We start from the raw sequence: 24,234 nt of genomic DNA on the forward strand, positions 1-24,234 counted from the left end.
CGTACTGCCCCAGGGTTTGTTCTTTGAGATACTGGGGCCAGGGGCTGGCCCCTCTTCCAGTTTCCTGAACTTTGTTCTTTAATGAATTACCTTTTTTATCGGCTTTGGAGCTACATTTATTGGCCCAATGCCTTTTTCTTTTGCACTGGGGGCAATCCCAGGAAGAGTTTCATTTTGATTTTTAGCTCTTGGATGATTTTTGCCCACATTTATAGCACCCTCATTTTGTTGGGCATAACCCTCCTTGTTGATTTTTGTAATGACATATCATGCAGAGTGGCAGGTCCTGAATGTCCTGTTTTTAAGTGAATTCATTGTGTTAATCTCTCATGAAAGGGACTGTCACAGAACACCTCAGCCACAGTAGCCAATTGATCCATGTCCATGTTGTACTTATGTTTGGTAGAATTTACAGTACTGTGGGCATCACTAGGCAATCTTCAATCTGTACTGAGAATTAAACATTATCAGTAATCATCACAGGCATGTTTAACATTCAGCTTGACTGTGTGTTCCCCCGGGATGAAACAGCAGTAGCAGAGGCTTGTTCTGGCTCCCTCTTAAAGCCCCCAAGGACAAGGGTGGCTCATTGCCAAGATTTTAGGCAAGCAGTGTGTCCCATCCCGGATCTTGGCCAGAGAGCAGAGACACGAAGCCTGCCTACCTGTTTATCAGAAACATTCCTTTATCCTCCTCCCCGGGAACTGGCCAGGCTCCCAAGGAGCAGGAGAAGGTTATCTGGCAGACACGTTGCTTGTTCATCAGAGCCAAACCTAGATACAAGCCTCTTCATTTTAAAAATCTGTCCTTACATTTGGCCCTAAGGTTGCATCAAGGTGTAGGCATACTTAACACATCATCATAAGAATACAATGCAAATTTCTCATAAAAGTTTACATTCAGAAATCAAACACAATAATATTTAAGGTGTTTTAAAGATAAATTGAAACATATCTGAGGGGGAATTAGCTTCTTGGGCACCCATGTCAGGGACATAAAAAACAGTACCGTAATTGTTACATTCTTGCAGGTTTGTGGACTCTTAACTATTTGTGGCATATTTGGGTTTACATTTCTTTGGTAAAGCAAACCAAGCATACTCTGCCAGAGCATTCCTATCAATAATAAGGGTAGAGTTAGTACATAACACAAAAACAGAATGGGTAGTCCGGACACTTTGTAACCACAATTTCTCATTTCACATAGTAATATTAACTTTACAAAGGTAACATTTACTTCAACTGAAATCATGAAAATCCTTTAAACAATTTCCAACTCTTTGCCACTTGACCTCATCAATTGTTCCTTTCCTGGGGAACCAGGGACATAAATTTTTCACATACTCAAAAAATGCCTTTAGATCCTTATTTTTAACCCGAACTCCTTGTGTCTTGAGAGCCTCCCTGAGACCTGAAATGAACATTTCCTGTGACGATAATGCCTGTTCCATGGCCATCACTTACCTTGCACCATCTTCACTCTGCAGTGTCGACCGATGCTAATGATCTTGGGTGGGCAGTTCCGAGCCGGTCGCACAATCACTTGGATCCAAGTTTTTCTCCTGGAAAGTGGCATTCCTCCAATCTTACAGGCACTCGAACCCCAATGGCCACACTTGAGCCCCACGTTGGGCGCCAGTTGTCCCATCCCATGGAACAGCAACTGGGGCCCGAGCACCTAGAAAGAGAAATAAAAGGGACAGGAGACACAAAGATGGCAGCAAGTCAAGGATCCTGATCAAGCTGCGAATTTATTTTTTTTAACCACACACTTATATATCGTGAAGGCAGGATGTCAGGCAGGGGGAGGAGGGTAGTTTACCTTGCAGCCGCAATGCCTGTGCAAGCAGAGGGAGGTCACAAGGTTATCTTGCAGCTGCAATGCTTGTGCAGGTTGGGGAATGGTCATAAAGTCTTAAGACACAGGGTGGCATTATCAGTACTTTCCCACCCTGGCTGCTTAGCTCTACTTCAGTAGCTTTCTGCTAAGAGGCCACGTGTTGCGTGGTCCCCGACAGTGAGCCACCGCGCTGGCCACAGAATCCTTACTTTTGAATAAATGTTAATTCTTTTATAATAACACTACAATAATATCCCTTAAGTTGAAGATCCAATTTAGTAGTTTTTAAAATGTATATGGTATGGCGAAAGCAAAGTGAATATTTTTGAAAGTCTTCTTATTTCATACAAATATGCTTTACCCAAAAATGAATAGTTACAATATAGATTTTATTTGATCATTTTTGTTCATATGCAGAGGAGACCCAAAACATATTACAAAATGTAAAAAACAATAATCCAAAACACAGTACGCCCGCCAGCCACTGCTCCGCACACACTCCCCACCCCCTACCCACGCTTTGTGACTTATCAGTGCCATTTGGAAACTGTCACCCACAGGAAAGCTTAGGGGGAGCCTGGGGGAGCCCACACTAGGCGTAATTAGGCTGAAAATGGCAGAGCAGAGCCAAGTCTGGCGCAGGCTGAGAGAGGTTTCTCAGACTTCCTCAGGTGCTTGTGCCGTGGGCGCAGGGCGTGCCAGGACTTTTTGCCTCCAAGGTGTGTGCACTGGCGGGCACTGGGCTCTGGCGCAGGGCCCAGGTAGAGCCCAGGTGGGGAGTTGCACAGCGCGGCCCTCCAGTAGGCAGCGCTCAGGCCTGAATAGACTGGGACCGGTGCGGTAAGCCCTCTGAAAGTATGTAGAAGCCCGCACCCAGGCATCCCGACGTGAGCTGTCCCTTGGGAAGGAAAATCCAAAACTGTTGGAGTTAGGAGGAGGCACTCCCCAAACATGCAGCTGAGGGGAAGCTAGGGAGACAGGTCCTTTAAAGGGAAGACCCACAGGCTTCCTCTGCATAGAAATTCCATAGTCCAGGTCTCTAACAGAAAGCTTAATACAAGGAAAATGTATCTGGATGGAGACAAGAGTGTAACTCAAGAAAGAAATGAAAGACTGTCTTCTTACTGCAGTCTAGAATTTAATATCACTTCCTTATTTTTCTCTGAGTTTCTAACAATATATGAATTATTATGCTTTACATTTTTCATCCTTTAAGAATGTTTGGAATGGGCCAGCGCCATGGCTCACTTGGTTAATCCTCCGCCTGTGGCGCTGGCATCCCATATGGGCACCAGGTTCTTGTCCTGGTTGCTCCTCTTTCAGTCCAGCTCTCTGCTGTAGCCCGGGAGGGCAGTGGAGGATGGCCCAACTGCTTGGGCCCCTGCACCTGCATGGGAGACCAGGAAGAAGCACCTGGCTCCTGGCTTTGGATCCATAGAGCTCTGGCCTTAGGGGCCATTTGAGGGGTGAACAAACAGAGGGAAGCACAGAGCGAACTCTGTCTCTCGCCCTTACTGTCTAACTCTATCTGTTATATATCTAGAAAAAAAAAAGAATATTTGGAATAAAAACAGATATATTGATTTTTATTTTCTAGGCCATGAAGAATTTTTTAAAAAATGTAATAATGACAGCAGAAAAAAAAAAAAAAAAACCTCTAGCATTTCCCAGAACAGCTAATTAGATGTTTGCATATATAAAATTTGATGTTGAAAGATTCCATTTTTATCTAATTATTTCAAGAATAATACAAAATGTGTTATAAAATTTCTATATAACAGTATGTGTGGTATAGTAGTTATTCTACATTTACCATATACTTGGTTTTTCTGGAAAAAAATGCTTTATGCAGGAATTTCATATCCAGGATCACATTAAAAAGAGGTTGATCATATGAAAATGTTAGTCAGGACTAGTAGGGCACACAATAAAAATTATTTCATGGATGTACAGGGCTCTTTAAACTTGATAATGTGTGGCTCCATCATTCCTTCTGCAAAATGAAATAAAATTCAACAGTAAAGGCAGAGATCCTTTTAAAAAGCAAATTAGGACTATCTCATTCAAAGGATAGTAGAACTTATATCAACAATCCAAAAAGTTGACATTAAAATTTTATTGTAATATTCATGATGACTCTTTCAAACATTGCCATGGAAATTTGTAACATGTAGCGTGATGGGAATTATAATGTTTAAGATTAAATAAAATGAAATTCCACTTTGCATTTTGCCTGATGGATAAACTTGCCTTGGTAGTGTATGGCCAGTATATTTGAATTTAGCTCTGGATCAGTAAGTTGAAGCTAGAATTTGTTTCACAAATATTATTCAGTATATTATAAACATTATTTCTGCTATATTTTTCAAGGAGTAACAGATATGTCCTTTGGCCCTTCTGAAATAAAGAATTTTGAAAATATATTCAAATATGCTAAATCCCCAGGGGTAATTTATGTGGTATATGAGGTATTCCATTTCATGAAACTAAGGAATTGCCTTTCTTAGGGAATTACATGTTATAAAGTTTAAGGAACAATTTTACTATGGCTTATGCATACTATCTAGTGATTGTTTCATACTTTACCTGATTTCTTAAATGCTGCTTTCACGTAACACTAACTGATACTTTCACAATAAAACTTGCTGTATTTCTACATATAATATAAGAAATAAATATGTTACTCTGAAATTTAATGCAATATCCAACATACTTGGTTTTTCTAACTTCTAGCTCCTCCTCCATTTAGATTTATGGTATCTTTTAGAAATTGGTGATTTTCTTCAGTTTAGTTCAGTGCCTGATAGTAAACAATACTGCATGAAATAGTAAATATAACTCTATGCCTAAAGCAATGAGATGGAACACAATGTGTCAAAATAATGCAAACTTTTTAACTGATAATCTTCAGAAAACCAGCATGAAATAAAAATGATCACTGGTAAAATCAAATGTAAAAGATTTCATTGAACATTCAACACGTAGACAGTCCTCTGTACTTCCAATGCTTTCTACAAGCATTCATGCATTTCATCTTTTTCCTTTCTTTCAGTTTTTGTTGTTTTCTTAGTGGGCAGCAGTAACATAGGGAGGACAGTGACTGCCCTCAGATTTCTCAGACTTCTAAGTGCACTTCCTTCAGTCCACCTGTTTTAAATCCAGACTTAGTGCACAGTCACCTCTTCATGATGCAAATAGGAATAATTGCATGTCATTCCTACATTTTAATTTGAATTCACCCCAGATCTTCTTATTTTTGATAATTTTAGATATTTTCAAAATTCTGTAGTTGAAAATTGCCTCTTCTCTGTATCTCTATAATAAAATGCTATGTATAGCTATATAATGCATTATAAATTCCACAGGCTCAAACTCATGACCATTCCATTTCTATCCACAATTTAAGGAAATTCTACATTTACTTCTGCCAGGTCATATAAAGCAATGTGATCCTTTTAAATGGGTTGAATTTAGATCAAGTTCAGAGAGCAAAAATGGTGGAAACCAAAGATGGGAATTACAGGTAAAAATGTAGTCTTCAAAGTTTTCCAACTTGAAGAACTGAGCCTGCCTGGTGTCATCTTAGCACTTAGATTAGTTTTTGTGTGTGTGTATTTTTACTTTTTGTACTTCATCCATTTGTCATATATTTTATTCTAAAATTAGCTTTACCCTTGTGAGCTTAGGTTTATGATTTGAATCGCTAAAGCCCTCCTGTGTTAGTTGTGCTAGTAAGTGCCTCCAAACATTTCCCTGCACACTCTAATTTTCTAGGAGCCAGACTCAGCAAGGAAACACCAGCTTCCTTTGATGTCAGCCTTCTTGTTTAGAGACACAAAAGAGATACCTCTACATTTGCATAGTGAACAAAGTGGAAGTTATGGCCAAATACAGGATCTCTCATAAAAATATTTTTCAAAGTTTAATGTTAGTACTTAATTTATAAAGCTTAGAGTTTTAAAGACTATTTTGAGAAGTGCTATGGAATATTTTATACATGGCAAGGGCCCAGGGACATGGATGAAAACAAGGAGGAAAATGACTAAATCACAACTCAGCCTGTGTCTCCATTGACCTGAGAATTCAGAGATTATAGAAGGTCAGATTAGGCCAAAGGAAAACCAAAAATAGTTTTTAGCAAGTGAAAAGGCAAAAAGTTGAAAGATACAGGAAAAAAATGTCTAATTTTTAAGGCATGCTAATCATAAAAGATCTTAGGAACACATCTTAGTTAAAAAATTAAGTAATCAGGGGCCAGTGCTGTGGTGCAGTGGGTTAACGCCCTGGCATGAAGTGCTGGCATCCCATATGGGTGCTGGTTCTAGTCCTGGTTGCTCCACTTCCCACCAGCTCTCTGCTATGGCCTGGGGAAGCAGGAGAAGTTGGCCCTAGCCCTTGGGCCCCTGCACCCCCGTGGAAGAGACCTGGAAGAAGCTCCTGGCTTCTGGCTTCAGATGGGTGCAGCTCCGGCCAGACATTCTGGCCAACTGGGGAGTGAACCATTGGAGGGAAGACCTGTCTCTCTCTCTCTCTCTCTCTCTCTCTGCCTCTCCTCTCTATGTGTAACTTTTTCAAATAAATAATAAATAAATCTTTTTAAAAAATTAAGTGATCAGCAATGCTCCTGCAGTTAACCACACAGTATACATATTTTGATTAAAATTTTAAAAAAAGAAACAGCTTTAAATAATTGCTCATGTCTAGTGGGAACCCTAGGTAAAGGCCTCACTGATGCCTGGACAGGAACACACTACTCAAAGCCTGAAGGCCTGAATGATCCTTGCCTTTTTGTCTCACAGCTTGGTCACCTGAAACTCACTGTAGTTGAATGTATTTTTTTTTTCTAAATTGTATTTATTTTTAGGGCATGGCTTTTGTGAAGCTAAGATAAGGGCATATACATGTATTGGAAGGTTTTCAGCAACTGTCGGTGGCTGAGTGAAAATTGTCAAATGTTTTGTGCCAGCTTCACCTAGAGCACTTCAGGGAACAAGCAAGGGAATTCTGGTAGAACCCAGCGCTAAACAGAGCTCAGAGGGAATTCCAGCTCCAGCCCAGGGGCCCAGAAAATGCAAGTGCTCCTATGGTCTGAGTCACTTTCACCCACAGGGGGACTTGTCTGATCCAAACAAAGCTCCCTGGGAACCACACAGCATACAAATACTAAAGGAGACTCTTCCACCAGGGAGAGAGGCAACAAAGATCCATCCTCCCATGATATACTTGTTTTATTTGACCACTGTCCTATTATTTCCCATGCCTTGCTCCCATTCCACATTACTAACCACTGACTCCTGTGGATATAAATAACCAGAGCACAGGAAAGCAGCAGGGACCAAAAAAGTGAAAATGATCCTGAAACCCTTCAGGATAAAAAGTAATAAACTCACGGCTGATGTCGAACATGGCCTCAGGGGTAAGGGGAAACTGTACAGTCCTTTCCTGTCATTTAGGGCATCTGTACTGATCTGCAGCAGCATTTTGGCAACAAAATTTATTAAACAGATTAAATATGCTGGTTATAGTGAGATGAATGTTTCTGTGAAAATATGTAAATTGATCAATAATCAAACACCATAATGCTGTTGACCGCAAATAACTTTCAAGAATATTCTTCAGAATTGGTAAATATAAAGAAATAAAAATACCATATTTATGACTTTCCAGCATAATTTGTTTTCATTTTTCCCTTCATAGTTATCATTCGTAAGGCAAAGGCACCTGCCAATAGCTTATGAGGTGCTTGAATTCGTACAAGTTCTCTTCTTAGTCACCTCTTGTATCCTTTGGATTTTTAAGATCAGATCTTCCAAAGTACATGGCATAGCATAATCTGATAGATTCTGCCCAGGTAGATGGCTCAGGCCCAAGTGCTATCACTTGGCATTCTTTCAGAAGCAAAGATAAGCTCATAATTAAAGAGTTCATCAAAGCTCTTACCTATTGCATGTGTGGTGGCTCAGAGCTGAATTAGTATCTATAGAAGAGATATTAAAAAAGAAACCCGTTAAAGTTTGCAAATATTATGAACTGTAAATTTGAGGCTGTTGAATTAGCTAGGGGTGTTCTTTCTATAACAGTATTACAAACACACCAATCCATGCATCCATGCATCATTCTGTTACATAGATGCCTTTTTTACATAATAGTGCTCATCCAATAGTTGTCACCTGGCATTTGTGCCAAATATAAAGGAGTCACAGCTAAAACAAAAATCGGGTTCAGTTCGTCATACTGTACTAGTAATTCCAATGATCAAAATTTGCTAAATTTCAATTTCTGTTGAACAAATGCTGTGACAGTGTCTCTCTCATTCCCGCTAGGGACAACTCTGTTGCTTGAGTCAGAAGTGGGAGGCCGCCCTACACAAACTGCTTTATTCCTCCCTCACACAGACACAATCAATTATCAAGAGGAGTATTCCCAAGTGGAACTCTTTAACATTCATTAACTACAGCCTTCTCTCCATCACCAGTGTCATGACTTTGATGGTGTCACCCTTCTGGCTTGAATTACAGAGAAATCCCAGGGTACTGGAGTAGCCCAGAGGGAGGGCAGAGAATTGGTTAGGATCTTAGCTCTAACACTTTCTAATTCTGGGAGTATACCCATTTGTTAACACAAAATAGTATTCTAATAAATTAGACAATATTGCAATGTGCCTATCACAGTTCTAATAAAGCTAAACAAACACTGAGTAAGTTTCAGTTACCTTTAGTGCTGCACTGTTCGATAGACATATGGTTTCAGTGCAATCTTAAATGTGGCTATTCCAAATGGAGTTCCACTTTAAGATTAAAAAGCACATTGGCCAGTGCCGTGGCTCAATAAGCTAATCCTCTGCCTGTGGCACCAGCACACCAGGTTCTAGTCCCAGTAGGGGCACTAGATTCAGTTCCAGTTGCCCCTCTTCCAGTCCAGCTCTCTGCTGTGGCCAGGGAGTGCAGTGGAGGATGGCCCAAGTGCTCGGGCCCTGCAGCCCATGGGAGGCCAGGATAAGCACCAGGCTCCTGGCTTCGGATCAGCGCGGTGCGCTGGCTGCAGCATGCCAGCCACAGCGGTCATTGGAGGGTAAACCAATGGCAAAGGAAGACCTTTCTCTCTGTCTCTCTCTCTCACTGTCCACTCTGCCTGTCCAAAAAAAAAAGCACATCTAAATTTAAAAAATTCACTGGACATTAACAATTTTTTTTTTTTGGGCAGGCAGAGTGGATAGTGAGAGGGAGAGACAGAGAGAAAGGTCTTCCTTTTTGCCGTTGGTTCACCCTCCAATGGCCGCTGTGGCCGGCGCATTGCGCTGATCCTAAGTCAGGAGCCAGGTGCTTCTCCTTGTCTCCCATGGGGTGCAGGGCCCAAGCACTTGGGCCATCCTCCACTGCACTCCCTGGCCACAGCAGAGAGCTGGCCTGGAAGAGGGGCAACTGGGATAGAATCTGGTGCCCCAACCAGGACTAGAACCCAGTGTGCCAGCGCCGCAAGGTGGAGGATTAGCCTGTTAAGCCATGGCGCCAGCCTGGTTTTGAATCTTTAAACAAGCACTGCATGGCTCTTCTCTCTCTTTTCTCTCCTCACTCTTGGCTTCTCTCTCTCACTCTCTCTTCTCTGCACTCTTGGTGCTCCTCTCCTCTCCCCCTCTCATCTCTCTACTCTCTGCTCTCTCTCTTCTCTTCTCACTAGAATTTGGACTTTATCCTAGAACCAGGATTGGTCCTAGAACCAGGCCTTGTCCAAAGTCTACTCTGTCTGTCTCTTCAGTTTGGGAATGATTGTCTCCATGCTTTCACTGTCCAGACCTTGTCCACCAACTGTTCTTTTGTCCCTCCTTATCTTGTTCCAGTTTTCCATAATAGCAAGTGAGTGGTAATCCCATCCTTTTGGACTCTCTGCTTATTGAGGAAAAAAATTAGGTATCCCACCCTTCTGATGGCTCTTTTGTTTTATCATGAGCAAGCCAGACAGGAAAATCCTGTCTTCTGACCTCCACTTTTTGTTTTGGTGTATTGACCTCTGGCCCACTGTCACCTTTGGGAACTGACTTGATGCAGTCCCAAGTGGCTGACTATGACGTCATGGGCCTAAGGTGTTTTTAAGAAAAAGGCAACTAACTAGACACTGAGTTTGAAGGAATTTCTCTTTGAATCTAGGAAGATCACTACCTTTAAAAATATTGCTTTGTGGAGCCGGCACACCGGGTTCTAGTCCCGGTCGTGGCGCCGGATTCTATTCCAGTTGCCCCTCTTCCAGGCCAGCTCTCTGCTGTGGCCTGGGAAGGCAGTGGAGGATGGCCCAAGTCCTTGGGCCCTGCACCCGCATGGGAGACCAGGAGAAGCACCTGGCTCCTGGCTTAGGATCAGCGCAATGAATGGCCGCAGCAGCCATTGGAGGGTGAACCAATGGCAAAGGAAGACCTTTTTCTCTGTCTCTCTCTCTATCCACTCTGCCTGTCCAAAAAAAAAAAAATTGCTTTGTAACTTGCTGAACTTATTTTTGCAATTTATTTTAACAGGTTTTTGGGTAATCAGTACTCAATGAAACAGCAATGGGTAATTAGTACTTGTTTATATGAATGCAATTTTAATCAAATTCAGATAGATATATGATATAATAACAGCAGCCTAAGTCATTTAAGTGTAACTGCTAATTTAAATTGGGTAAAGGAGGCCGGCGCCAAGGCTCAATAGGCTAATCCTCCACCTTGCAGCACCGGCACATCAGGTTCTAGTCCTGGTAGAGGCATCGGATTCTGTCCTGGTTGCCCTCTTCCAGTCCAGCTCTCTGCTGTGGCCAGGGAGTGCAATGGAGGATGGCCCAAGTGCTTGGGCCCTGCACCCCATGGGAGACCAGGAGAAGCACCTGGCTCCTGGCTTCGGATTGATGCAGTGCGCTGGCTGCAGCACGCCGGCCACAGCGGCCATTGGAGGGTGAACCAATGGCAAAGGAAGACCTTTCTCTCTGTTTCTTTCTCTCACTGTCCACTCTGCCTGTCAAAAATAAATAAATTGGGTAAAGGCAAACTAAATAAATGAGTCTAAATGTAAACTTTCGTATAATCAGCATGTTATATTCCATAAAAAACTATTTGGGTTAGTTTATAAACTGTCTATGAAAATAGTTAAACATTGCTTAGAGTAACTCAGGCTGAAATGTGCTGTGTTACCTTAATCTTAATCTGGAGATTTTTAACAGGTTATTTCAAAATGTACATCAAGGACATTGGCAGATGGAAAACATCACAAGTACACTAATCTATTTCTCTTTGACATAGAATCTGATTCTCTTAAAGCAATGAGTTAAAGTAATCTATTATGTTCTTTTGATGTCTCTGTTAAATTCTAATTGTTTGAAAACAGCTGAGTGTTTATTTTAAGATCTATGGGTTATTTAAATATGTGCTTATTTTCAAACATTTAAATAATCATCTTGTAACAATGTCAAATTGGTCTATATTATGTCATGTTAAGAAATCTTATTTCAACCACATATTTTGGATTTTGAGCCTTCTTGGCATCCTTGACAGACATTCAAAAAAAAAAAAAATCAAAGTTCCAAAGAATTTGGACTGAAATTTCCAGTAAATTTTGGACTTCAGTTTTTCCAGTTTGGGCCAAACTGAAAAAAATCTAAGGGCATATATGTCTCTCATCTTGTAGAGACACCAACTAATCAGGCTATTTGGACTATACTAGATGTACTGTCAAGATGTGAAGTGGTGCTAAATTTTAAGTTTCTATAATATAAAATGGTATTGATACAAATGTCTGAGAATTAAAAAGTCTAATGAACTTGTGTGATGGTTTATTTTATTTTATTTTATTTTATTTTATTTTATTTTAATGAGAAAGCCCCAGAGGCATAAAAGAGTTAAATGCTTTGTAAAATCCTACAGGTGCTTTCAAAAATACTTTGTGAAGTAAGCAAGTGCCTCTTGTTGGTTAATGTAATTATAATTTTAAACATGGCTATTTAAGGTCTTGTCATCCACAGTTTTATGTATCAGATTTTTTGCTCATAAAACTAAAACATTGTTGGTTCTGTGTCTAGCTGTCCTCCTATAGGTCCTGATGGACTGTTTCCAGACACTTTTGTTGTATTCAGTAATTTGGGATTGCTCTGTAAACAGATGAAGCCAATAATGTGTTACAGGTACCAACTGAGTGTAAGTATGGTTAACTAAGATTACTAAGAGTAGAAAGTAATTCGAGTCAACTGGTAATTTACAAAAAAGAGTTAAAGATTTTTTTAAAAAGCTATTCTGAAAATGCTTTATTGTTCTATCTTTTATGTTATATGTATATACATATTGTATGTCTACATGGAAAAATTTATATTTTTATTTTATTGACTTATAGGTAAAAGGTTGCCCATAACTTTAAACAGCTGAAATTATTCAAAGATGCATTTTGATTCATGTGACCTGAATCTCTGTGTTATATTTTTTAAACGTGTTGGTAGAAAGAAACTAGAAACATTTTATATGCTTGTGCTTGAATTTGCTGGTTAAACAAGCTACACCACATTAAATATTTAAGAGATGTCTCCAATACATGTATTCTTAACATTTATAGAAGGCATTGGACCTTCTGGTAAATGTTTTCCTACATTGTTATCTAATGGTTGAAATCACTTGCTAAGTTTTCATTTGATATTGTTAGGCAATCTAGGACTTACTCCCTCATTTCTCTATTCTAAGCCTGACTTGTTCTCTCATTTCTATGTTTTCTTCAAGGTAGAACTGGCTATATTGAAGGACTCTCTAGGATGCACAATTTAATCTTTAGATCTTATAAAAGGGATGGTTAACATCTTTATGTAATAGCAAAGCCAAAATGAGAGCTTAAATTGTAATTTCATAGCTAGATTTACTTCGCCATCAGCAAAGTAAACAGTAAGTAGAAAAAAACCTCCCTTTCAGACCAAAGGGAAAGAAAGTTTTAAAGTAAGAACATAGTTTTCCTCATGGGCATTGTCTACCTCAGAAAATCACTGCAGAACATGCCTATGACTATAGACATCTACTTTAGGCCACAAAGATTAGTGATGGGACTTGAGCACTCCCTTGACTTGCATCCTCTGGTCTGCTTTAACAAAAACCAAGAGGAAAAAGCTAGGCATCAGAAGCAAAGTAAAGATGGGTGGCAGGCTATTAATGGCTGTTCTGTACAGAGATCTGCCCTCAAGGAGACCCAACAGGCCAGTCCACTGCAGTGGTTTTCGATGTGGTAAACCTGGGTTTCAGCAGAAGTAGCTTGTGAAGAGCCCTGGTAGCTCTGCCAGCCTAAAGTTGGATCACTGGAAATGGAACTGCCTTGGAGTGGAAGGACTTCAAATCAGAGCCACAGATCTATTGCTTCTCAGCTGAAAAGCCCTCCACTCAGCCCAGCTTCCAAAGTGACCACGGCAGCTGAGGAAATGGCCAAGTAGGGTAAGTAACATTGCAGGCAGAGCTGTAACTTTCCTGTTAGAGATGCCACCTGCATTTACCTGGCCAGCTCTCCTCCCAGGCCAGCTAGGTAATGGAAGTCAACAGAGTGCCTTCCCAAGGAGGTTCACACCTCCCTTAGGGTGTACCCTATGTGAAGAGATAAGATACGTCTGGGCCTCTTAAAAAACAAGGCCTTAAAGCCCACCAGATTATTATAAAGCCCCTTCTGTCAGATTCTATTTGCCTCTCAATCAGAAAACTTAGTTGTGCCTTAGATAACACCATTCTTAGCTTCTCCAATAATGACTCTGTCCTTTGTATCTAGCCCACTTGGGCCTCATTCCTTTGTAACCATAGCCTCTATTCTAACATCAATGGCTCTACTCTCAACCTGTGTGTACTGATGGTCCTCTCCCCCACTTGATATAATATGGTTGTTCAGAATTTCACTACAGACAAACCCCTCTACTTGCAAAAGATGAGTGGCCTTTCTCTCGGTCTTGTCTGGGATCAGCTTTAAACCATGTCCATCAAACAGTCTTCATAAGGGTCAAGAGACCCCCCTCATTTCCTCTCCTCTATGAAATCCTCTCATTACCTGGTTAATGCCACTCTTAGGATCATTGGTTGCCATTTCACCCTGTCTTTTATATTACAGTGCCTGTTTGCCTGTTTAAGTGTTTACAGCAGGTTATAATGGAACAAACGAAGGCCTGCAACAATCAGGCGGTCAACCAAATACTGTTACAGGGATACACTCAGATCCCCACCCAGAAGACAGTGGCTTGAGGCATCGCCCCATGCCAGCAAAGAATACCTCATTGCCCCATGTCAGCAGGAAGTAGCTCTAAAGACAAATCACCATCACTCTACCCCTCCTGGACTTTTGGGACTAATGTAATCCCATACAACTCCTGCTTTATAAAGAACAAAAAGGGGGAATGTTAGGAAAATGGCGGTTTTACCTATGGCACAATCTACACCCTGATTTACATCCTAGGCCCTAGCCCCCACCACCATTGCTGAAAGCTAGGTGGCCACATGGACCAACTGCTATTGTCAAGCTCCACTCCCATCTTAATGGGATTCACTGCTCCTGCTTTCCTGCCCACCCTCCAGCAAAGTTTTAAAAGGACCTGTTCCTGAACACGTGGCTCTCTTGGCTTCTCTCTTCTCTCTTGTTTGCTCTTTCTATTCTCTCCTCACTAGTTCCTCTCCTCTCTGTCTCTCTCTCTTACACTCTCCTTCTCTCTCCTTTTCCTTTTTGCTCCTTCCCTCTGGTCTGCTGGGTTTTTCCCAATAAACCCGTTCCCTTGGGGGGGGGGAACTTATGGTATACAGCAAAAGCATTGTTAAGAGGAAAGCTTATAGCAAAAGGTGCCTACATCAAGAAATTAGAAAAGCTCCAAATAAATGAACTATCAATGAATCTCAAGGATCTAGAAAAACTAGAGCAAACCAAACACAAAGCTAGTAAAAGAGAAACAATTAAAATTAGAGAAGGAATCAACAAAATTGAGTCCAAAACAGCATTACAAGAGATCAGCAAAATGAAGAGCTGGTTTTTTGAAAAATATAAGCAAAATTTACACACCATTGGCCAAACAAACCAAAAAAAGTAGAAAGAGACCCAAATAAATACAATTAGCAATGGAAAAGGGAATGTAACAACAGCCACCACAGAAATAAAAGAGTCATCATAAACTACTACAAAGGGTTGTATGCCAACTAACTGGGAAATCTAGCCGAAATGGCCTAGATTCCTGGACACACATACAACATACCTAAATTGAACCATGAAGACTTAGAAAACCTAAACAGATCCATAACTAAGATAGAAATTGAATCACTAATAAAGGCCCTCCCAACAAAGTAAAGCCCTGGACTGGATGGATTCATTGCTGAATTCTACCAGAAATTTAAAGAAGTACTAGAGGAAATCCTCCCAAATTCTTTCTATGAAGCCAGACTCACCTTAATTCCTAAACCTGAAAAAGATGCAGCAGAGAAAGAGAACTACAGACCAATTACCCTGATGAACATAGATGAAAAAATCCTCAATAAAATTCTAGCCAATAGAATCCAACAACACACCAGAAAGGTCATCCACCCAGAGAAAGTGGGATTTATCCCTGGTATGCAGGGATGGTTCAACATTCACAAATGTATCAATGCAATACATCACATCAACAAATTGCAGAAAAATCATATGATTATCTCAATAGATGTAGAGAAAGTATTTGATAGCATACAACACCCTTTCGTGATGAAAACTATAAACAAATTGGGTATAGAAGGAACATTCCTCAACACACTCAAGGCAATTTATGTCAAATCCACAGCCAGCATCAAATACAATGAGAAAAAGTTGGATGCATTCCCACTGAGATCCGGTACCAAAGAGGGATGCCCACACTCATCATGTCTATTCAATATAGTACTGGAAGTTTTAGCCATAGCCATTAATCAAGAAAAATAAATCAAAGGCATATAAATTGGGGAGGAAAAATCAAATTATTCCTATTTGCTGACAATATGACTTCTCTTTTAGGAGATTCAAAAATCTGCACTAAGAGATTATTGGAAATTATAGAAGATTTTGGTAAAGTAGCAAGATATAAAATCAGGGGTTGCTGCTGTTGCGCAGCGGGTTAATGACCTGGCCTGTGCCAACATCCCATATGGGCACCAATTTGAGTCCTGGTTCCTCCACTTCCAATACAGCTCTCTGCTATGGCCTGGGAAAGCAATAGAAGATGCTTCAAGTCGTTGGGCCCTTGCACACATGTGGGAGACCCAGAAGAAGCTCCCAGCTCCTAGCTTCAGATCAACACATCTCCAGCCATTGTGGCCAATTGGGAGTGAACCAGCAGATGGAAGACCTCTCTCTATCTGCCTCTCCTCTCTCTGTGTAACTCTTTCAAATAAATAAATAAATCTTTTAAAATATATATAAAATCAAAACACAAAATACAACATCCTTTGTATATGTAGACAATGCCACGACTGAGAAAGAACTTCTAAGATCAATGCCATTCACTATATCTACTAAAAAAATTAAATAACTTGGAATAAACTTAATCAAGGTTGTCAAAGAAATATACAATGAGAATTACTTTTTTTTTTTTTTTTTTTTGGACAGGCAGAGTGGACAATGAGAGAGACAGAAAGAAAGGTCTTTCTTTGCCATTGGTTCACCCTCCAATGGCCACCACGGCTGGCATGCTGCAGCTGGCGCACCACACTGATCCGAAGGCAGGAGCCAGGTGCTTCTCCTGGCCTCCCATGGGGTGCAGGGCCCAAGCACTTGGGCCATCCTCCACTGCACTCCCGGGCCACAGCAGAGAGCTGGCCTGGAAGAGGGGCAACTGGGACAGAATTCAGCACCACGACTAGGACTAGAACCCAGTGGGCTAGCACCTCAGGTGGAGGATTAGTCTATTGAGCTGTGGCGCCAGCCGAGAATTACAAAATTTTAAAGGAAGAAATAGACGAAGATATAAAAACATGGAAAAATCTTCCATGTTCATGGATTGAAAGAATCATTTTCATCAAAATGCCCATTATTCCAAAAACAATTTATGGATTCAATATGATATCATTCAGAATACCAAAGAAACACTTTTCAGATCTGAAAGAAATGATGCTGAAATTCATATGGAGACATAGGAGACCCTGAATGGCTAAAACAACCCTATATAACAAAAACAGAGCTGAGGGCCTCCCAATAGCAGATTTCAAGGCATGCTATGGGCAGTAATAATCAAAATATCAGGAAAGTGAAGAGGCAATTGACAGAATGGGAGAAAATATTTGCAAATTATTCAGCTCATAAAGGATTAATAACAAGAATCTACAAAGAGATCCAAGAATCTCTGCCACAACAAATCAAAATACCCACTTAAGAGAAGGGCTAAGGACATAAACAGATATTTTTCAAAAGAGGAAATCCATATGTTCAACAGACAGATGAAAAAATTTTCAGGACCTCTATCCATCAGGGAAATGCAAATCAAAACCACAGTGAGGTTTCACCTCACCCCACTTAGAATTGCTTACATACAGAAATCAACTAACAAAAGATGCTGGTGAGAATGTGGGAAAAAAGGGACACTAACCCACTGTTGGTGGGAATGCAAACTGGTAAAGCCACTATGGAAGTCAGCTTGGAGATACCTGAATATAGCTCTACCACATGACCAATCCCTCACACTCTTCAAAATTTACCAAAGAGAAATTAAGTTGGCAAATAAAAGAGCTTACTGCACCTCAATGTTTATTGCAGCTCAATTCACAATAGCTAAGACATGGAATCAACCTAAATGCCCATCAACAGAAGACTGGATTATGAAAATATGGGATATGTACACTGGAATACTACACAGTGGCAAAAAAATAAATTCTGGATTATAGCTGTTCTTCCCCCCCATACCTGCATTCCCACCCCTCAAAAATCCCAACTCCTAGTCCCTATCCCATCCCACTCTTCATTAGAATTCATTTTTAATTTATATAGAGAAGATCAACTGTATACTAACCACAGGGACATTCTTAAGCCCCCTGGGGTGTCAAGTGAAGCCCCTCCCATCAGTCAATTCCTCTACATCTGCTGTGTTTACTGGAGATAAATCAACAGATTATCAGGTTGAGCGTATTTATGTGCTCTTTTCTTCCTCTTCCTGAGACCTCAAAATGACCCTTCTCCTACCCTTTAACCCCTATACATGCTGTATTAACCCCAGAACCACTGTTGGCCTAGATGAAGACACATAGTCCTTAAGGGTTACAGATAGAAACTTTTCATGTGGAGAGAAATCCAGGGTTTCCAGTTCCTGCTCCTAGTAGAAATGTGGTTCAAGCCTTCCGATCCAGCTATTAGTATTAAGTCCCATCCAGCTCAAGCCTGCCACCTTGTGCCTGTGGTTTCTCTTGTGACTTCAAACCTTGACACAGCACATGGACCAGTGTCCAATATCCTGATGGAAAATTAGTGTTAAACTCTGTTTAAGAGAAGCCATCAGCTTCCTCATGCCACAGTTACAGGAGAAACTCCACTCTGAAAGGGAGAGAAGCCTACCTGCACCCTCTAAAAATACAGTCATTTTTAGCAGACACAAGAGATCCAATCATTTGCAATGTCCTGGAATAATCAGCTTCAACTGGGAATTGCTGAGAAGAAAGCTTTATTACTTGTGATAAGTAAAGGAGAAAATGGCAACATGTAGTTCCCTAAGGAATCTACTTCCCTCAGAAGCAGTTTTGCAGGACTCAGATAGCAAGGATTAGGGAGTGCCAGTGTACAGAAAAGTGGTGAGGAGTGCTCTGCAATGTAACCTATATTCAGAATGGAGGAAAAGAGAAGCAGAAGGGCCCTTCTTATTTAAGCCAAATGTAGTTTCATACACTGTGTGTTGAAAGCTCTGGCTCAGAAATACAGCAGCTTTCCTTGGTTAACTGATGCTTTGTTCCCAGTGATTACCATGGCAGCAAGACCAGCCTCCATGGAATATTGTATGAGAAATGAAGTCTAGGCTGGCGCCATGGCTCAACAGGCTAATCCTCCGCCTAGCGGTGCCGGCACAGCGGGTTCAAGTCCCAGTTGGGGTGCTGGATTCTGTCCCAGTTGCCCCTCTTCCAGGCCAGCTCTCTGCTATGGCCTGGGAGTGCAGTGGAGGATGGCCCAAGTGCTTGGGCCCTGCACCCCATGGGAGACCAGGATAATCACCTGCCTCCTGCCTTTGGATCAGTGTGGTGCGCCAGCTGCAGCATGCCAGCCGTGGTGGCCATTGGAGGGTGAACCAATGGCAAAGGAAGACCTTTCTCTCTCTCTCTCTGTCCACTCTGCCTGTCAAAAAAAAAAAATAAGAAAGAAATGAAGTCTAAAGAGTGAACTCTTTCAGAATATCCATCCCTTTTCCTACATTCCATACCAATGTCTATATTACACACTCTAGGGTACAATGAATGCATTGTGCAATATCAAAAAATGAGTAAGATAACTAAATTCTTCATTTTTCTTTATTTATTACTTATTTATTTGATAGGCAGTTATAAAGAGAGACAGGGGTGGGGAGAAGGAAATACTGGTGCTACAGATGTCTGCTTGCCACAACACCAGCTCCTAAATTTTTTTGAGGAGTTTCACACTTAAGCTCTTTTGTGAGAGCAAGGCCTTTATAAGGGCTATTATGGAAAATTACAAATTAAAACTTACACAGCACATCTTAGCAAAGTTATGGAACAAAACTGAGAGTAATCTCCTTTCTCAAAATTATGACAGAACCACTACAAACCTAGAAAACAGACATTAAGGATAAGTCTACTAGGGATGGACATTTGGTATATCATATAATATGTTCTTTGGATTCACCATATTCCGTATTGCAGTAGCCGTGGTTGGATTCTATTGCAGCAATCAAATTCACCATCCTGATACTCTGCGATTCATCAGATTATGGCTCAAGTGACTGGATGCCTACCACCTATGTGGGAGAACTAGCTTGAGTTCCTGACTTCAGGCTTTGACCTGGTTTAGCCCTGGCTACCATATGAATTGTAATTCAGTCATTACAGTCATTACATTCATAAGGATACTCCTCTATGTGAATTCTCTGATGAGGTCTGAGGTTTGATTTCTGGCCAAAGGCTTTTCCACAATCCTTACATTCAAAAGGTTTCTCACCTGTGTGAATTCTCTGATGATCAATGAGTTGTGACTTCTGTACAAAGGCTTTTCCAAAGTCATTACATTCATAAGGTTTCTCCCCTGTGTGAATTCTATGATGTTTCATGAGGTCCGACTTAGCTGCAAAGGCTTTTCCACAGTCACTACATTCATAAGGTTTCTCCCCTGTGTGAATTCTCTGATGATTAATGAGTTGTGACTTTTGGACAAAGGCTTTTCCACATTCATTACATTCATAAGGTTTCTCACCTGTGTGAATTCTGTGATGTTTGATAAGGTCTGACTTGTGGCCAAAGGCTTTTCCACAGTCATTACATTCATAAGGTTTCTCCCCTGTGTGAATTCTCTGACGATCAGTGAGTTGTGACTTCTGGCCAAAGGCTTTTCCACAATCATTACATTCATAAGGTTTCTCACCTGTGTGAATTCTCTGGTGTTTGGTGAGCTGTGATTTATGGCCAAAGGCTTTTCCACAGTCACTACATTCATAAGGTTTCTCACCTGTGTGAATTCTCTGACATTTGATGAGGTCTGACTTAGCTGCAAAGCCTTTTCCACAGTCATTGCATTCATAAGGTTTCTCCCCTGTGTGAATTCTCTGATGTTTGATGAGGTCTGATTTGTGGCCAAAGGCTTTTCCACAGTCATCACATTTATGAGGTTTAACCTCTGTGTGAATTTTCTGATGTATGATGAGGTATGATTTCTGGAAAGCAGCTTTTCCATGCTCACTATTTCTCTTTTCAATAATCAGTTTTGGAATATGGCTTGAACTTAAATGTTTTTCTTAATTCAGCTTTCTTGGGAGTTGATGTCTTATTATTTTTCATTACATTCTGATTCAGATTTTTGTCCTTTCCTGGTCGATCCTAGACAGGTCACCCCTTTTCATGGAAACTGTAAGAATAATAATAATAATAAAAAAAACCATGTCAATGAATCACATATAACTGTTTCTTCTAGCATATTCATGTAAAGGAAATGAAGTTACTAGTTATCCAAGCAGTATAAGATTTTTACAATATCAGTTCAAGATACTAATTTATGACAATTATATTGTTTTTACACTCTAATACATGGATATTTTAATTTGATCCAATATATAACCCAAAGTTCATCACAATCTTGTTTACTAACTTAATTTTTTTTCAAGTATGGCAGAATGGGCTTTGTGGCAACATGTGTTAATCACATCATAGAGGCTTACTCCTGACCATCTTGTGCCGTTTAGTTACTTATTTACTCACTTGAGAATCAGAGAGACAGAGAACGAGACACAGAGAGAATGAAACAGGGGGTTGTCAGCCTCTGGCTCACCAAATGTTTCCAACAACCTATCATTTTCTTATTTATCTGAGTCACAGAGAGAAAAAAAATTAAAAGAAGAGACAAAGAAAGAGAAAGCATTTACTGGTTCAGTCCTGAGATGCTAAAATAGCAAGTTTCCTGCCCGGGAAAACATGATTGGAACTCAATCTGAGTGATGAGTAAGTAACAAATTTCTATAAGTAACAAATTACCCAGTTAATGAGCACCAAAGGAATTAATAACTTGATGAAGGAAAAGTTATGAAAGGGTATAGAAGGACAAATTAGCATTTGAGGAATGTATCTAAATCAGAAAAGTGCATTAGTAACATCAGAAGAGGATTGGAAGGGTTTTGTCTTTTTGAAATCAAAGAACATCTTCACTCAAGAACAAAAGAGTTGGAGAAACACTGTTACCCCTAGATACTCTGTGTCTGAGTGTCTGTTGCACAAAACCAGCTGTCATCAGGAGCAAGACTTGGTAATAAATCATGGAAAGAGCACCAGTCAAGACCTGTTACACTCTTTCTGCCTTGGCCCCCCTGCCCATTATGTGCAAACTGACCTGGAAGGCTCTGATTTAGACATTCTTCCATCACCCATGGCTCTGCACCTTGCTCCAACTTGAAGATCAAGTCAGGTTTGCTAATGCATTGTCCTATTAATGGAAACAATGTAAGACTTTGTGAAATCTATCTTGGGTTAACTACAGGAGTACAGCTTGGTCTAGGAGCTATGCAGCAGATGTTCCAATATGAATCCTTTCCTTGATGACAGGTATTCAGATTATTCATGTACTTAAATTTATACCTGCCCATTATTAAATTTTATGAAGTGTTCACTTATTTGTCAAATAGCAAGAAAATATTGCCATTCAGCTTGTGATGGATGTCACTCACCCAAGGAGACCAGACTGCTGTAAGTTTCTAGCATTCTGAGCTTTGTTCATATTCTGCCATTCTTCCCAGGTGAAGTACACAGCTAGGTCTTCAAATGTTATCATCACCTGTGATCGAACACTTTTGGTCAACATATCAATTCTGTCACATAACAGCACTGACAGTTGTGTATTTTCTATATGGGTATGAAGGAGGAATTAAGGATATGATTTATTTTTTTTTTTTTAAGTCAGAGTTATACAGAGAGAGAAGAAGAGGCAGAGAGAGAGAGAGGGAGAGGTCTTCCATCTGCTGGTTCACTCCTCAGATGACCACAATGGCCAGAGCTGCACTGATCCAAACCCAGAAGCAAGGAGTTTCTTCTGAGTCTCCCACAAGGGTACAGGGGCCCAAGCACTTGGGCCATCTTCTACAGCTTTCCCAGGCCATAGCAAAGAGATGGATCAGAAGTGGAACCACTGTATCTCATACCAACACCCATTTGGGATGCTAACACTGCAGGTGGCAGCTTTACACTCTATACCACAGCACCGGCCCCAAGGATCTGGTTTATTTTTAGACTTATTGAGTACTGGGCAGCCACACAAAAGCATTCAACAGGGAGTCAAACTATCTTCTAAAGGCTGTAAAAAATACCCATACTGCAAGGAAACCGAGTTTCAGGTCACAAATGGCCAGAATCTGTCAAGGGAGACTGCAGGACAGGCTGAAAGAGGGACAATATTGACCCATAAAGGAGCAATGTTAAGGAGAAGAATGTAGAAGTGTTCAGTGGGGGGGGGGGGCAGAGCCAAAATGGCGGATATGAGGACGTGCACCAATAGTCTGGGAAAATATAGTTTAATAAAAGTGGAATTACTGTAGCCTCAGGAAAAGACTCAAGAAAAAAACTGCAGAGGAAATGCTTCTGGATCTAGTGGATGTATGTTACAGAGGACCTACAGGGAGCCCATCGCGTGGAAGCCCAGCCGCGGGAGTCGAGCTGCAGAATCTCGCCAGTGTGGGAACGGGAGGTAAGACAAAAACCTCAGAAACCCGAGACATTGGCGAGGAAAGGCAGAGGCCTGAGGCCCCACTGGGCAAAGATCACCAGGCTGACTGGAGGAGAAAGAAAAAAAAAAGAATAAATCAGGGGAACCAGCATGGACACTAGCCTCTCTCTCCACTCACCTTACAAAGCCGAGCAAAACAAAGAGCAGGAGCCATTTTACATATGTAAAGCGGCAACCACGAGTAGCCAGGCAGAAAAAACTCGACTCTGGTCGGGAGAAATAACAGGAGGTTAGAATCTAGTGAAAACAGGTGAAGCTAACAATCTGAGACTGTGAAAATCCGAGGGGAGGTGAACGAACTCACCTAGTACACAAACTCAGTAACTTTTGGATTGTGGCAAAACTTGAGAACACATTGAGGGCTGCATAAACTTTTTGTGTGGTCCCAGGGGTAGATCAAATGAATACTCACAGAGGCAGGATTTCAACTACCCTCAATTCCACTCAGCTGTGCGGAATTACTTCCCAACTGAGTCAAAAAAAAAAAAAAAAAGAGAGACATCCAGCAAGGAGCAAGGGAGAGAACAATCTGGGTGAGTCACTTTTTGCACAGCCTTAAACCTGAAGAATCAAGCAGAGCTCTCTGGCCACACCCATCACAGCCTCTAAGGATCCATCAAAGCAGACAGCCCACTTAGAGGCATAGTAGAACAAGAAAAAAACACCACAGCAAAAAAAAAAAAAAAAAAAAAAAACCACAAACCACAAATTATCTCTAACATGCCAAACAACAAACGTAGAGCCGAGGTAACAAGAGCAAGGAAGACACTATGATGCCCCCAAATGAACAAGACACCCCAATTCAAGATTATGAAGATGAAGAGATAGAGGAAATGCAAGAAGCAGATCTCAAAAAATTGATAAGAACATTAATAAGTTCTCAAAAACAAAATCTTGAACTACAGAAATCCTTAATGGAAAGATAGAAAACCTGTTGCACGAAAATGAAACATTAAGGAGGAATCAAAATGAAATGAAACAACTAGTAGAACATGAAACTGTGATAGTGGTAAGAAACCATAATGAAATG

At 40.8% G+C, this 24,234-nt stretch overlaps 1 protein-coding gene across 1 annotated transcript; it reads right to left on the reverse strand.

Moving 5' to 3' along the window:
* Positions 1–323: 323 nt before the first annotated feature.
* Positions 324–21,856, reverse strand: LOC133755699 (zinc finger protein OZF-like). The gene is made up of 4 exons (XM_062185730.1): positions 21,819–21,856; positions 19,944–20,719; positions 7,780–7,816; positions 324–1,677 (listed from the first exon to the last, which is right to left on the reverse strand). The coding sequence occupies exons 1-4, from the start codon at positions 21,854–21,856 to the stop codon at positions 1,539–1,541; spliced, it is 990 nt and encodes a 329-aa protein (XP_062041714.1). The 3' UTR covers positions 324–1,538.
* Positions 21,857–24,234: the final 2,378 nt, after the last annotated feature.

The sequence above is a fragment of the Lepus europaeus genome, unplaced genomic scaffold (assembly GCF_033115175.1).
Source record: "Lepus europaeus isolate LE1 unplaced genomic scaffold, mLepTim1.pri SCAFFOLD_80, whole genome shotgun sequence".
Lineage (NCBI taxonomy): Eukaryota > Metazoa > Chordata > Mammalia > Lagomorpha > Leporidae > Lepus > Lepus europaeus.